This window comes from Python bivittatus, unplaced genomic scaffold (genome assembly GCF_059951505.1).
Source record: "Python bivittatus isolate LINGU-HERP-01145 unplaced genomic scaffold, Pbiv_v1 ctg000440_np1212, whole genome shotgun sequence".
Lineage (NCBI taxonomy): Eukaryota > Metazoa > Chordata > Lepidosauria > Squamata > Pythonidae > Python > Python bivittatus.
Genome location: NW_028277063.1, coordinates 2,099,409 through 2,115,016, shown reverse-complemented (window position 1 = coordinate 2,115,016; position 15,608 = coordinate 2,099,409). Strand labels below are relative to the sequence as shown.

The 15,608-nt window shown below is 45.3% G+C and overlaps 1 protein-coding gene across 1 annotated transcript; it reads left to right on the top strand.

Moving 5' to 3' along the window:
• Window positions 1–2,651: 2,651 nt before the first annotated feature.
• LOC103067037 (serine/threonine-protein kinase NLK2-like) lies at window positions 2,652–15,608 on the top strand. Its single transcript, XM_007439077.4, has 11 exons — window positions 2,652–4,841; window positions 5,214–5,343; window positions 6,262–6,317; window positions 8,263–8,369; window positions 9,641–9,726; window positions 11,503–11,712; window positions 11,917–12,018; window positions 12,098–12,184; window positions 12,813–13,011; window positions 13,749–13,842; window positions 13,965–15,608. The coding sequence occupies exons 1-11, from the start codon at window positions 4,600–4,602 to the stop codon at window positions 14,011–14,013; spliced, it is 1,362 nt and encodes a 453-aa protein (XP_007439139.1). The 5' UTR covers window positions 2,652–4,599; the 3' UTR covers window positions 14,014–15,608.

Genomic DNA, 15,608 nt, shown 5'->3' with positions numbered 1-15,608 from the left:
TCAAATATCTAGTTTCTCTTAGGCATAGAAGCAACCTCCAGCTGTCCCCAGCTCTTTCTACTAAGGGGGGGGGGGGAATAGCTTTTCCCACCCTCTGCAAATCATCAGATTGCAACGACAGACCAGGGAAATGCATCAGCTTTTCCACATCCTGAAATGGTTTAAGGGAGAAATATGACTGATGCCTTCAAGCCAGCGTTGACTCCTGGCGACTGCCTGGACACGTGTGCCTTAACCACTACACCGATCTGGCTCTCTAAGGGAGAAAAAATGACTTTAAAACCAAAACAGTTGAAAACTATTTAAGCCCGGCACGCTAGTGGGCTGAGGATGAGATACGGCAACATTGTGGGGACACAGCAGAAGAAAAATACCACCATGGTATATTTGGGCTGGATTTATGCACAAGTGATATTTCAGCTCTGAATTTAAGTCTCCCTCTCTGGATCACCTTTGTCCAGCCTCCACCTCACAATGTGATGCAAACATTGGGTGTGGGTGAAAAGAGAGAATTTTTGTGAGAGTAGGGAAGCGTGCAAAGAAGAATGATCACTGCTACTACTCTGAGCTGTATGGAGGAAGGCTGAGAAATAAATCTATCCTATTTTAAACATTGCAAGGAGAAATTGCACATAAGGAAAAGAGTGGGCCTGGACATTTTCAGGAAGAAATTGGAGCTTTCTTCTCAAGGGAAGACTTTACAAGACTAAACGTCTTCTTCCTTTGATTTTAAAGGAATTTTAATCATATATTTATTGATTGTTTTAACATGTTGTGAGCCGCCCAGAGTCCCCATTGGGGGGAGACGGGCGGGGGACAAATTTAATAAATAAATAAATAAATAAATAAATAAATAAATTTTGAAGAACTCAGAGCAATATTTGTGAACATATTGTGACACCCAACCATTACTACTTAACATTCTGAACCAGTGAGGCACTGTGATTTGATGGCTGGTGTGGGTCTTGCGGGCAGTGTGGCCGAGTTCTGGAAGTTTTGTTTCCTGAACGTTTCGCCAGCATCTGTGACCGGCATCTTCAGAGGGCAGGAGCACAGACAGGAGCAGTTCTCTCTGTGCCCAGGGTGATGTGACCCTGTTGTGGGTATTTATAGAGATCAGCGAGGGTGCCTGAAGGGTGTGTGTGTGTGGGCGGGGGGGGGGTTGGGTTAATGATTGGCTGCTGTTTTGGTGTCAGAATATGTGTGTATCTTCCTGGGGGTTAGACCCTGCCTAACCCCCAGGAAGATACACACATACTCTGACACCAAAACTGCAGCCAATCATTAACCCAACCCCCCCCCCTTCAGGCACCCTCGCTGATCTCTATAAATACCCACAACAGGGTCACATCACCCTGGGCACAGAGAGAACTGCTCCTGTCTGTGCTCCTGCACTCGGAAGATGCCTGTCACAGATGCTGGCGAAACGTTAGGAAACAAAACTTCCAGAACACGGCCACACAGCCCGCAAGACCCACACCAGCCATCGTATTCCGGCCGTGAAAGCCTTCGACAATGCACTGTGATTTGTTCGGCAAACCGTGGTCTAAATCCTAGCCTAGCATTATGACTTGGAATTTTATTCTGTTCACTTATACTGTGCTAGGGTAATGAGCACAAACCAAAGAAAAATGCTAAATAGACCAGTGTTTCTCAAACATGTCAACTTAAGGTGTGTGGACTTCAACTCCCAGAATTCCCCAGCCAGCCTGGCTGGCTGTGGAATTCTGGGAGTTGAAGTCCACACATCTTATTGCAGCTGAGCCTGAGAAATACTGCTGGAGAGAGGGGGAAAGTCAGGCTGAGAGGATGGCGGCTCAGTTACACACACCTCAGCCGCAGGGTGACAATCCAGAGGCCCATTTCAGAGGTTCCCCCATACAATTTCACATCCAGCTGCCCTCTTTTTTGTACCGGATCTGTGTGAATCCCCCTTTTTCCCCCTTGGTGCCCGGAGCCGTCAAACAAGAGCCCTGCCGGGAACGAAACCGGCGCCAAACCAAAACACGGGGGCTGCTTCCTGCTCTTTTTTCCTCCCTTAAAACATCTCTCCTTTTTCTCCCGACACCCTTTCAAGCCGCCCATTTTCCCTCCCTTCTCTTTCTCGCCCCTCCGTCGCCTGCCAGGCCGCGGGTGTTTTATTTTGCCCTTCGTTTTATGTAATTTTGATTAAGCGTGTTTACACGGTTAAAAGGCTAATATAAAAATATGTAAAGAAAACTAAGAGAACGGGCAGAAAGCTAAACGGCCGAAGACAGAAGAAAGGTATAATTAAAGAAACAAGAACCAGGAAAAAAATAAGCGACCTTCTTTTCAACCGTTGCCAACCAACTCCTTGGCCCTCCTCCCGCCTAGGCGTTGCAAAAATCCCTTCGGCCCCTCGTTCAATCCTTTGCAGTCGTCAGGTCCAGAAAGCCGCATTTCGCCTGTCCGCATCCTCAGCCAAAAGTCCCCACCGCAAAGGGTTTCCAGCCTCCTAGAAACGCGCCGAACTGCTTCGGCCACGTGGGCGCTGCCAGCAGCGCGGCCGTTCCCCGCGGAGCCTTTTCCATGCCTGCGCGCTGCGGCCGCGCTTGCTCCCGCCTGCGCCCCGCATCCCGCCGCCTGCCTGGCTGCCTCTCTCCCCGCGGCCAGCAGATGGGGTCCGCCGGCACTGCTGGCCCGCGCGCGCTCCTCGCACGCAGCTCGCCTTTTCCTTCCTGCCTCGTTCCTGCCTTCCTGCCTGCCTGCCTGCCTGCCTTCCTTCCTTCCTCCAGCCCGTAAAGATGGACCCGCGGCGCCTCTAACAAAGACGCCGCCAGGCACCCACCCGCCCAGCCTTCGCCGCCGCCGCCTCGGCCGCCGCCGCTCCTCCTCCTCCTGCTCGCCGGGGTTTGCTCGTCTGCCGGGGGAGTGGGGTCCTCGCGCGTCTGCGTCCCGGGGAGTCCCTTTTGTCTCCGGCCGCAGCAGCAGCCCCCCGCCCCCATGCCTCGCTGAGACGCGGCGAAGCCCACCCGGGGGGGCGGGTGGGGGAAGGACCCCCTTCCGCACGATGGGCGCCCCCACCTTCCCCCCCGCTGCCGGAGAGGGGCTTGCCCGTCGGTAGGGTCTGTCTTGCCGCTGGGCTGAGCACTGGTTCTCTTTCCCTCGCTGGGAATAAAAGTTGAGAGCACCCCAAGATTTGCCTTGCCTTGCTTGCTGTCGAAAAGCACCTTTTGGCCTCCCTTTCCACCCTGTTTATCCCCCCCCCCCCCGCAAACTCTGCATCTGAACTTCACCTCTGCAGCTATCAAGTCATCCTTCCTCTGCTCTGTTGCCCCTCTTGCTGTGGGTGTGCGTGTGGGGGGGGGGGGGGCTGTTCTTTGATACCTCCAGATTTGATCACACCTTCCTAAATCCTAGCAGGGCTGATTGCCAAGATAGCTGCTTTCTCTCTCCCCCCACTCCCACCTTTTGGCTCTGTCGATAAAAGGGGGGAAAATCCCCCTTTTGACTGTTGAGAAACTTCCCAAAGTGCACCCGCGAGTTAAAGTGGTGTGGTTCTGATCACAGCTCTCTTGGAGTTACCACCACATCCTCATTTGAAGTTTTCCACCCCTTTGGAAGTGGCTATTTTCACAGCTTTTGGGGTTTCAGGTCACAGAACCACATAATTTCTAATAATTTGTGGGGAGCACCCCTGGATTTTCACACCTCACTAGAAAGGCAATAGACCTCATTCTCCAATACGGTGAAGTGCTTTCCCAAACTTACTTCCACGTCTCTGATTCTAGAGTGCCTCCCTTGCGTTGCGGCCTCTAATTGTAGCTTGTATTTCCAACATGTGTGGATAGGATTCCCCAATTTTTTTTAGACCTCTTGATATTTCAGTACAGCCCAGGATTTTCAGCAGTACTTCCTCCATATCTTGGTTATATGGTGAGATAAAATTTCAGTGCTCTGTTCTCTGTTAAAATTTTGTGTTAATTAACTTAATCCCAGAAATCCTGTTTAAGAGTCTTGTGGTTCCGCAAGCCCACTTATTAAGAGAATGATGTTATACAATGTTTCTGCTCTCTGTCTATAGATTGTTGAGGCTTCAAGTCTATTTTCTTAGTCATTATCCCTCTTTTTTTATTTAATGCAAGTACAGTATTCTAAACTTTTCTGTGCATGCTGGTGAAAACACACCTTAGAAAACTTCCCTCATGTCCCCCCCATCAGAGACTGGATTAGAGAACTAATTTCACAGCTGCTCAGTCACCCCACTTTCAGCCAGAGTGTATCCAGTCTCTAAAACATCAAACTGCCCCAAAATCTAATTTACCCCCTGTTGTAATAATATAGCATTTCAAATTTAAAATAAGCCAAGATACCTCTTTTCTTTCTAAGATAATAGAACCTTAAAGGGGAAAAAAAAGCTACTGATATAAAAACACTCCTTTGCCAGAGCACACCATTTTGCGTGCGTTTATTTTGCTTGTGAGATTTGCCCTAATAAGCCAGTTATTTTCCACTGAATATTCCCCTGGTCCAGAACTCCTTTTTGCAAACCACAATTTGTTTGAATTCCAGAGTGCCGTTCAGCTTCTCTCCCAAATTTCCTGTCCAAAATCACGTACATCTGCCCTAATCTGTCTGATGGCTTTTCAGGACCCCAACCATCCTCTTCAAGCTCAGCTTTGCAGCAATGTTTTTGGGGCATTGACTGGGTTAATCCAGCCACCTTTGGCTGCCGGGCTAGGTGGGGGGCAGAAATATTATGGCAATAATGGGGTACAGATAGGTTCCCCTCAGCAGCAGCAGACAACACTTGGCAATGCGATGATGGTGGAACCGGAGCCGGATCGTCCTATCGGTTATGGTGCTTTTGGTGTGGTATGGTGAGTGAGGAGTTATTTCCTGCTGTGGTATGGTAGAGGGAGGCGGGAAAAGGTAGGAAGTAAATTGTAATTGGGTTTTTTAAAAATAATTTTTATTAAAGAGAGTTTTAACAAGATAAAATCAATGCAAATTGTAGAACAGAAAGAGAAAAATAGTGAATAGGTAAGAAAGGAAATCGGAAGAAGAAAGAAAATAATAAAAAAAAAAGATTATAAAGAAGTAGCTTCTGATCTTAACAGCGGTTATACATGCATTTATATTTTGCCCTCTCTCTCTAAAATTACACCATAATTCCTTTCTTTCCATGGCTTACTCTTTCTAATCATCAAAAAGTAAATCATAATCGGAAAGGCATTTTTGTTTTTCGGCAGGTCTGTGACAGATCCTCGGGATGGGTCGCGAGTTGCACTCAAAAAGATGCCCAACGTTTTCCAGAACTTGGTCTCTTGCAAACGGGTCTTCAGAGAATTGAGAATGCTCTGTTATTTCAAGCACGACAATGTGAGTGTGGAACAGGGTGCAAAGCCGCTCCTGGGGTGAGGCGGCCCTTCCCCAGTACATTGGGTTCTCCTGGTGGAAGCTGTCATTTAAGTTTCCCCAGACTTAGGAATGTGCATTGTGGAAATGTGCCTGACGCAGCCAGCTCTTGGGGCATTGTAGGCGTATAAAACGGTGGCTCCAGGCAGATTATAGAGGAGAGGCAGCAACAAGGACGGTTGATCACACATGCAGTGACTCTCCTCCAAAATAGGGTTCCCTGCTGGAATAACCGGATGGCTTGATACTTTTTATTCAAGGCAGTGAAACTACTTGGTTAAAATCACATCCCAAGAGTGACTCCAGAATGTTGGGTTTCCCATAGGCTTTTTTAGGGACCAAAAGGAACAAGAAAAAAAGAATTATAGTGATGTAGTTCAGTGAGAAGCAGCGGAAGGAGGAGGTGGCCTCTGATAAGCCTGGAGGGAGTGCTAGGCAAGGGTCAGTGGAGGGCCTTGCTCTCCGGCCTGAAGAGGCGGGCGGAAGGGCGGTTTACCTCTGGGACAAAGTGGGGGGATTGGGGGAGATGGGGACCAGTCTATGACGTGTAGGACAGAAGGGAGCTTTGGATGGTTGTTCGTGAAGATAGAAAGGGCGTACCTTGCAGTCATTGGCCGGTGTGGGTGGCAGGGCCGGCCCTATTATTAGACAAAGTGAGCAGGCTGCTTCTACCAGCTAAGTTTCGGTCTTGTTTCCAAGCAGCAACATTTTTAGTTGCTGTTATCATATTTTTATTACTAGGAGGGGGAGAGCGGCGCATTAGGCCTGACATGCCAAAACATCAGGGTATTTGGGTTCCATCGCTGGTTTTGTATTTCATTTCTTCTGCCTGTGATGGCACATTTCAGAAATGGTTGGCTTTGGTTTTCTTCTTCTTCTTAGGTCCTCTCAGCACTGGACATCCTCCAACCTCCACAGATTGACTGTTTTGAGGAAATGTATCCTTTGTCCCACCTGTAGCTGAGTTATTTTCTCATGATTGTTTTCCCTACTGGTTTTCCCCGCTTCATTTGGCGCTATCTTTACTTTTCGTTGCTTTTATTTTCCTATACTTGCTACCTGTGAGGAGAGGAAGTGAAATACGTATTTATTGTTCTTGCTTCTCTTAACTCTGGTTTGATTTTTTGCGCTATATTTGTGTTATATTTGCTTTGATTTTTCTCTTTTACTTGCCACATATTTTTTCTTTCCTTCATTTATAGTACTGTTTTGGGTTTTCCCCCCTTATCTTCTCATGCAGTTGTTTCCTTGTTCCTTTGGGGTTCTCCTGCCACCATCCCTTGCCAAGTTTCTCCCACTCAACCTAGTTCAGCCATTTTCAAACAATCAGAGTTTGTGTGAAATCCCCTCCCTCCCACCCCAATTTGTATGCAAAGTCTGGTTGCTAGAAAATGATTAAACGATCCTCTAGTTTTGTCGTAACCTTTGAGTTTTGAAGGCCGCTGCAGGTAGGTTCTCTATGAGATTGAGAATCCTGGGAAGTCCAGGTGCTCAGTCTGCTAGGCCAGGAATCCACAGCCTTTGGACACCAATAGGCCCATTTGCTATTTTAAGACTCTCACAGCTGGCTACAGTGAAGAGCATAGATGGTCCCTTATTTACCCAAAGGCAAACTGGTGAAGCTGCTTTCCATCATTCCTTCAAAACCCCCAAGAAGTTCTCTATCGGTCCAAGTTCCTCTCTTGTTTCTGGGCAACTGAACACACTTCCCATAAAGCATTAGATTGCAGTCTCCCTCCATTTTTATCTTATAAGAGTTTCTTGGGGCTTGGGTAGGACCCAGAGGCTTTCTTAGAAATAGAAATGGTGGTAGGACTTTGTTCTGGCCTTCTAGCTTCCCATTTAACTTCTTTGTACAGTAATTCCATGAATCTAACACAATAAAGTAAGGTGGACATGGAATCTGGTGGACATCAAGAAAACATTTTGGGGCCTGTGGAGGCCATGCTGAAGATTGAGATGTTAGGGTCCTTGCTGGTGACAGCGGCCTTCTATATATGAAGGGTGATGAGAATGGGTGGCTCAAGAATGGGCTGATTGTTCCTGCTTCATCTCCTCATGTGTAAATGTTACAGCACCTAGATAAGGCTATCATATCTTGCATTTATTTTTCCTTCCAATTTCATCTCCTCTTTCCTTTGCTTGCTTTTTATTACTAAAAGTTATGACTTTTAGTAATAAAAACACAACACAATGCTCATAGAAGCCAGGGCATCAGATTTCTATGCTCTGTTGTTGTTTCTTAATTATTAAAAATATTCTAATCTTCTCACAATCGCCCATTAGAATCTGTGGTGAGATTGTCAAAATTTCATAAAATTTGAGTGGCATTTGTGGGCAGGAAGTGCCTCATCCTGAGATGATGCAGTGGTGTCCAGTACCAGAAAAGATTGCTTATGCTTACTTTATCTGCTCTTTTGTCTTCTTTTATTTTCTTTGCAACTGAGAGAAGAGTTTCCATTCTGATTTTTAAAAATTCTCAGTGGTTACGGTTAGCCCATTCTGAAATGTGTTTCTTGTCTCAATTACCTTAATTGTATTGTTTTCCTGTTCTTTAGTCCTATTTGTTTATGCCAGCCTTTCCTTAGTCTTGTGTTCTCCAAATGTGATGGGAATTGGCATCCCAACCCATGTACGGAGTGTCAGGTTAGGGATGACTGATCTGCGTAACAGTCCATCTAAACTTTCTTGTTTTCTTTTATATTACCTCTTCCGTGCCCTTCGATATTTGTGCCTCCTAATTCTATTGGAGCCTGCTGGTTTTACAAAATGGTGGAAAAGTATTTTCTTTTCTTTTTTGCTTACAATGGGAAGAGCTGAATATTCAGATAACGTCTACTCTCTGCTCCATTCCCCATCACCCTCCTTGACAATGACCATCAGTTATGTTATCACTGAATTGATGCAAAGTGACCTTCACAAAGTCATAGTTTCTCCACAACCACTCAGTGCTGATCATATCAAGGTCTTTTTGTATCAGATCCTCAGGGGTAAGTATGACACAGAAATGCCATAGATTTCCCTTATTGGGAGCTCTCTTTGTTTGGGCAAAGTTCTTCATTTAGATTAAATATAAATGTAGAAGAGAGGAGTTATCTGGCTTGGCAGCCATATACATGAAAAGGATTGTAATCATTTAGAAGAAGAATGTGAACAAGTAGGGCAATGTCTACACAGAGTTGGCTGATGCTTTTCATAGCTTGTAGTTGTAGAATCATCAGTTACAAGTTACAAGATTTTGTAGTTCCATTGATGATAAAGTTCTGGATGCCACAATTTAATCAAGACTAGAAATAATTGAAGGGGCTGAGAAGCAAGGAGTGAGGCTGATCAGGAGTATGGAAGATAAGTCCTATGAAGAACAAAAGAGAGCAAGACTGTTCCATATTGTCCCAAAGGGCAGACTGAATCTAAGGGGCTTCAGTCCCATGAAGAAAAAGAAGATGCCAGTTGAGTGATAGGAGAAATGCTTTGACAGTAGAGTGATTGGCCAAATGAAGTGCTTGGAGGAGTGGTGAGATCTTTCTTGCTGCAGTTCTTTAAATCGGGATGGAAAGCCATGATGGGGGGAGTGCTCTGGGGGGTGGATGAGATGACTAAACCAGTTGTATTTTGGGGGGATCCAGCAAGGGGGTTCAGTGAGATGACCAGACAAGTTGTATTCCCGTTGTCTCAATTCCATCTTGAAAAGTTTCTTCCATATGTCTTCCATTTTGTCCTCTCATGCTTTACCATATTTCTTTTGTCCTTTTCTCCTGCCCCTTTCTTTTGCTCCTTTGCTCCCCTTCCCAGCCATGTCCTGTTGCAGGTCATTCATTTTAATCGTTTTCCTCCCCTTTGCTTTCTTTTCTGACGTTCCTTGCAGAGCTGCAATTCCATAAAATAAATCTGAGAAGACCACTCATTTGAGTTCACTGTTGTTACAGAATTGGTAACAACAGTTCTGAAGCAAGGAGCTTCTTTCCAGCATTTAAGAGTCATGCATACATGTGATTTAGCAGGGCATTCTCTTAGAAGAGATAAGGAGCATCCCTTTTTAAATGGTGTTGGTTGTCTAATGTTAAGAAAAATGTATTTGGAGTCAAACTCTAGGCTCAGCACTTGGCAGCAGTACAGAATTTATACAAAAACTTAATTTCAAAAGCTATCTTGATAATGGAGGGGGGGGGCAAATACACACTGCGTTTTTATTGCATCTGTTGACTTCAATTAAGTTTGGGAACACCCTTCATGCATTTTTTTTCTCTCCTCATTTCTCCAGGGCTAAAATATTTGCACTCTGCTGGTGTCCTCCATCGGGACATCAAGCCTGGGAATTTGCTGGTCAACAGCAACTGTGTCCTCAAGGTAATTCATCCTTGTAGTCAATACAGGCCACCTCCAGTGAAACCACCACTTCCAGCATTCTCAGCTATTATGGCCAAAGATTAAATGTTTTCCCCCACCCCCCCACCCCAGTCATTGTTAATTCATACCACGCTAAGAACACGGAGGTCTGGTGTGTAGATGTGTGTGTAGATGTGTCAGATCTATAAGAAGTTGGGTATGGTGTCATGCTCAAAGCCTTCAGTCATGACACCGTGCCCACTGTCCTTCAGATTTAGACACATGTACAGTATATCTGCAGTCATTCTTCCTCTTAGCCTTGCAGCCTCTGTAGCCACAGCCACCAAAATGCTATTTCTGAGGTGACAAAAGAAGAAAATTTTTAATCAGGCAGGAAGTGTTCAAACAGATTATATTTAGTTAATTTCATATAGTGTAAATGAATTTCAGTTATATAAAATCACATTTGTTTATGTATTTATTTGCAGAATCCTAATTAAAGGATTCTGGGTGGGTTACAACAGAGTGAAAACTAAAAGTAACAACGGTAAACCAGCCCACCCCCAATGGATGCTTCTATCGATCAATTAGGGTTGAAGGGTTGGTGGAATTTAAGTTTTTGTTCTGGCTCTACCCACTTCTCTTCTCTTGACCTCTCTTATTTTTAAGGGCAGCTGTCCCCCACTCCAAAGCTTTGCAGAAGATAGTTGATTGCAGTTTTTGTCCTAAACAAGGCTTGGCTTAGAGGGAAGAGTTACTCTCTCAGTGTCTCACTTTGACTCATTTGCTTGGCTCCATCGGTTTAAATTTCTTGTATGCATTGGGCTTTTTGACAAGTTTTTTACCTTAATGTTGGTTAATTCCTTTGTTTATTACCATAAATGTCATAAATGCATATCTGAATCATAGGATTGTTCTCACTATGACAGAGGAGAAAAACATTAATGTTGCAGAATAAACCACTGGGCCAGGATGTTAGATGACCCCAATATTGGAGGAGGTGTGTTATGAGGTTGTGATGGTGCCTTGGTTATTGTGTTACAATTTTTTAAAACTTTGTTGGGACTGGGTTTTAAAGTTTTATTACATACTTTTTGGAATTGTTCACCACCCAGGGTTTGTATTTGGGCAGCCATATAAATTCCCCAAATAAATACAATTTGGGTAATGCAACATTAAAGAGGTTGCCATTCATTTCAGAAGAGCATGGCTTTTCTCCAAAACGTTTAGGGGGAAGATCTTTCTTGCATTTTAGTGCAAAACTGCAGGACACTCTTACCCAGAGCCCATTGATCTTGACATCAAAAAACAGTGCCAAAGTTCAGACATGAAACCCATTGAGAGAAGAACAAAACAGTAGTAACCTTGTGGCACATCTGAATGGCTTGTCTTGAGCAGTGCACAATCCAACCTCCCAGTAACTAGGACTGAGAATTAATTCCTTCCAGGTCACAGACTGTGGCTTCATGATAGCCTAGAGCAGTGCTTCTCAACCTTGAGAACTTTAAGATGTGTGGACTTCAACTTCCAGAATTCCCCATCCAGCCATGCTGGCTGGAGAATTCTGGGAGTTGAAGTCCACACATCTTAAAGTTCCCAAGGTTGAGAAACACTGGCCTAGAGCCACCCATCCAGCTCCCATTTTAGAATGTACCGGAAATAACATTCAATGCATTGAAGGAATGTTGATTCTCAGAGAGCAGCAGATAGTAGAGAAAACTGTGGGTCTGTTCTCTGGAAGTGTTATCCTCCTAGAGGCTTCCCCAGGTTGACAAAACATTTGCATCTTTCCTTCAGATCTGTGATTTCGGTTTGGCCCGGGTAGAGGAGCCTGACGAGTCCCAGCACATGACTCAAGAGGTCGTTACTCAATATTACCGGGCCCCTGAGATCCTGATGGGCAGCAGGCATTATGGACGTCCCATTGACATTTGGTCTGTGGGCTGCATTTTCGCTGAACTCCTTGGCAGACGTATCCTCTTTCAGGCCCAGAGCCCAATTCAGCAGGTATCTCTAGTGGGAGAAACAGCCTTTGGAGAAAGAGTTGCTTGTGTGTGGCTGCAGATAGCATGAAAGAATATTTATGCTTGTAGCTCAACAAAATGTCCAATGTTTGGCACTGAAGAGCTAACTTAAAAAAACACTTTCTTCTTTTCGTTCTCTCTCTCCATTTCTTCGTCTTCTCCCCTTCCTTTGGTCTACGGGTGGCAGTTGGACCTGATTACGGATCTCCTGGGGACTCCTCCCGTTGCTGCCCTGCGTTCAGCCTGTGAGGGGGCCCGTGCCCACATCCTGCGTGGCAGTCACAAGCCAGTGAGTATTACCCAGACTGCGAAGGTAAGGGCCGTGGGAGCAAGGGAAGCCTGTTAACCACTTTGCATCTTTTTTCTAGCCATCATTGTCTGTCCTTTACATGCTCTCTGGAGAAGCAACCCACGAAGCTGTCCATTTGCTCTGCCGGATGTTGGTCTTTGATCCAGTAAGTTGGTAATGTAGTCCAAGGAAAACTTGAAGCCAGTCGCATTGTCTCTCTCTCTCTCTTCAATATTGCTGTTATGCTTGTTAGGGGAATAAATTGAACAGATAGAGGTAAACCCCCAGATATGCCAGAGGACAGAAACATATACATCCACTCCTCGTTTAGCGACTACCTCAGTTAGCGACCATTCGCAAATACCATGGTAATAAAAAATTCATTTTCTGACCAATGCATGCATTTATGACCACATTCTGTGTGCCTGACAACAGCAAATGCTGGAATGAATAACACTGGCATAGCTGTAAGGGAACTTTAACTGAATGAGACAGCAGCAACTGGTGATCTTCGCAGTGTTTCTCTCTTTCTCTGCAAGCTGGAAGTCCAAAAGACACCGTGACTGAAGAGAATCAGTCAAGAGCTCTTCTTTATGCATAATGCTAGCAAGCCATGGATGGAGCCATCTGGATGTTTTTGGCTGCCATCACTGACAAGGCGCAGTGAAAAAGAGGCCTTTCTCTGCAAACCCAAGCATCGAACTGAGATTTCTTAACTGGTTGACGTTGTATACCGTAGAGTTCTCCCAGTGGGACTTCTTGGGCGATGCTGACCATCCTCCTTTCTTCTGCAGGCCAAGAGGATCTCTGCCAAGGATGCTCTTTCTCATCCTTACTTAGACGAGGGGCGACTGAGATACCACACCTGTATGTGCACTTGCTGCTTTTCTGCCTCCTTGGGCCGCATTTACACCAATGACTTTGAGCCCCGGGCCAACCCCAAATTTGACGGCTCTTATGAAAAGAACCTCACCTCGGTCTGGCAGGTCAAAGGTAGTTGATCGGGTCCAAATCTCCTCGCAGATCTTGGGGTCTTCAGAAGGCTCCTTTCTTGATGTAGCTGCTGATTTAGGAGCTCATATTGATCCCACCTTCCCACCCTAAGCAGGTGATGGAAATTATGGTGTGTAATGGTTCCACAAATTGCACCAGAGACAGACTTTGTGATTTAAACCTTTGGTCTGATTTTTGGATTGTTGCGCTGCTTCCCCATGCTCTGTGTTTTTCGTAATGTCTTCTGTAATTATGAGTTCTGGAGAACTCAAAGGCTGACACATCCTCTTGTGTCATTTCGTCCTAACAAATGCATCACATATGGCTGCTGAATCTCCCAACTCCCCTGCACACCCATGCAGCAACAATGGCTTTTTATGTATTTTGGAGGAACGGGATCTTCAGATGATAAAGATTCTGCACTAGTAGGGATTTATCCGAATCTGCAGGTGAAGTTATAAGTGATATATGGGGCAAGACACTTGGACGGCAAGTTGTCTGGATCTGGGATTCTCTTGTGATTCACTGCTTTTGTCATCCCAAATTGCTCTGATGTCCTTGGCTTGCCTGAGCTGAGGGAGGCAGAATGAAAATAGGCAGAAAGACAGAGGGGAAGAAAAGCGGGACGTATATTATGTAACAACAGAACTACTGTATTAGATTTGGGCTGCAAAAATTGGAGCGGATTTTTGTGGCCCTGATAGCGAGCAAATTGAAATGAACTCTTTGCTTTTCAGAACTGGTGCACAGGTTTATCTTGGAACAGCAGCATGGGAAACGGGTTCCGCTCTGTATCAACCCCCAGTCAGCTGCCTTCAAAACCTTCATCCGGTGAGTCTCAGACGTTGGTGGCTTGCTGGCCTGCCTGGAAGTCCAATCTCTTACCAGCAAGCTTGTGGCTCTGTCTGAGGAAGAGGAGGAAGTAATTCTTTTATTTTCCTCCCACTTGGCAGCTCCACAGCATGGCACTCTTCCAAGGTGTCTAAAAAGGAAGAGAGATGAAGATGCCCCTTGGACGGTCATGAGGGGAAAGAGAAGAGGGACGAAACACAGAAGGGGATGGCGTTGTCGCTGGGAGATATGAGAAGAAGAGGGAGACGCTGCTCTTCATCCTGCACTCTTGAATATTTTGACTCATGGACAGGCATTTGGGAAGGGGGGGGAGAAATGTCTGTGTCATTATATTATTATTATTATTACTATTATTATTATTATTTGGAAGTGGGGAAATTTGGGAAGGGATTTTTTTCACTGATGGATGTCTTTCCCTTTCCCCCATTCCTATACTGCACTGGAAAACTCTGGGTTGTGGGCACTGAGTTCCTTTCCTTCTCCCTAGCTCTGCACCGGTATTTCCCCCTTCCTTTACACGTGGGGTCTTACCTGGCTACCTCCGAAAAGGGATGGCCAGTTGTTTTCTTGAAATGAGGTGTGTCTGTTCTTTCTGTTTCAAAGAGTCCCCCCCACCCCGAAGCCTTAGACTAAGGATGGATGTGTTTCTCCCCAAATCATCTTCTCCTTAAAAGATTTCCCAAAGGGGGATGGGTGGGAGAAATGAACGGTAAGGCTCAATTTTTTGAATCTACAACAGAGGTGCACATATGTCTTGCAACCAAGGGCTGCGTGTAGAGTAGTCATCTTTGGTTTCCAGGAGCTTCTGGGAAACCTGTACAACTTTAGGCATTCATTTTGCTTCCTTAAACCTCTCCGGGGGGGCGGGGAGGGGGACAATTTTGAGGAAGGTTCTAGTAGGTCACACCCATAATCATACCCCCCTCCCACTCAATCTTCCGTTATCCTAAAGAGGCCACAGAAGGGCATGTTGAGTTGAAGTAAACGTTGCTTGAAAGAAAGAGCAGTGGTTTCACGTGCGTGCACGCAGACACACACACACACACACACACAGAGGGGAAATTAGAATTTTGGGGTAAGATGCCAAATACTTCCTTGGTGTGTGCTTTTGGCCCTCCAAAGCACTTGTTCTCCAGGTTTCCCCTCTCCTGGTGTGACACTCCTGTCAAAAGAAGTGGATGGAGGTCCTGAGCTCTGCTGACACATTTCTGCTATATTTTCAGAAAGTGCTTCTTTTCTTTACAAATATGTGGAGTTTCCTGAAAAATTGAGTTTGGCCTTCATGCTGGATTTGGAATGCTTGTAAGCTCCGCCCCCCCCTTTCCTGCCTGCAGCCAGATCAACCTCCTTTCTTTATGAAATGTATTCCTCCATTAATTTCACACCCCTTCAAAAATCTACCTCTTTTCTCCCAGTGGGTTTCATGTGTGCATGTGTTTTGGACACTTGTGTTATTAATTTTTTATTTTTGTTTTGTTGGCGATTGATGGTTTCTTTATTTTGCTGGTGTTTCATCTCTTTTTGTCAGTTACCTGCATTAATTTATGATCACAGCAGTTTCTATACTAGTTTAAATCCTGAGTGTGTGCATATATTTCTTCCTTGTCTTTGAAAAACGGCATGAGAGAGGGGAAAAAAAAAAACCACAGAACCAACAACCTGGAAACTTGAACTGTCTTGGCTGTAATAATCCCCCCCCCCCTAATTTAATTGTGCTCCATAGTAGCTGAATTAAATTTATGCTG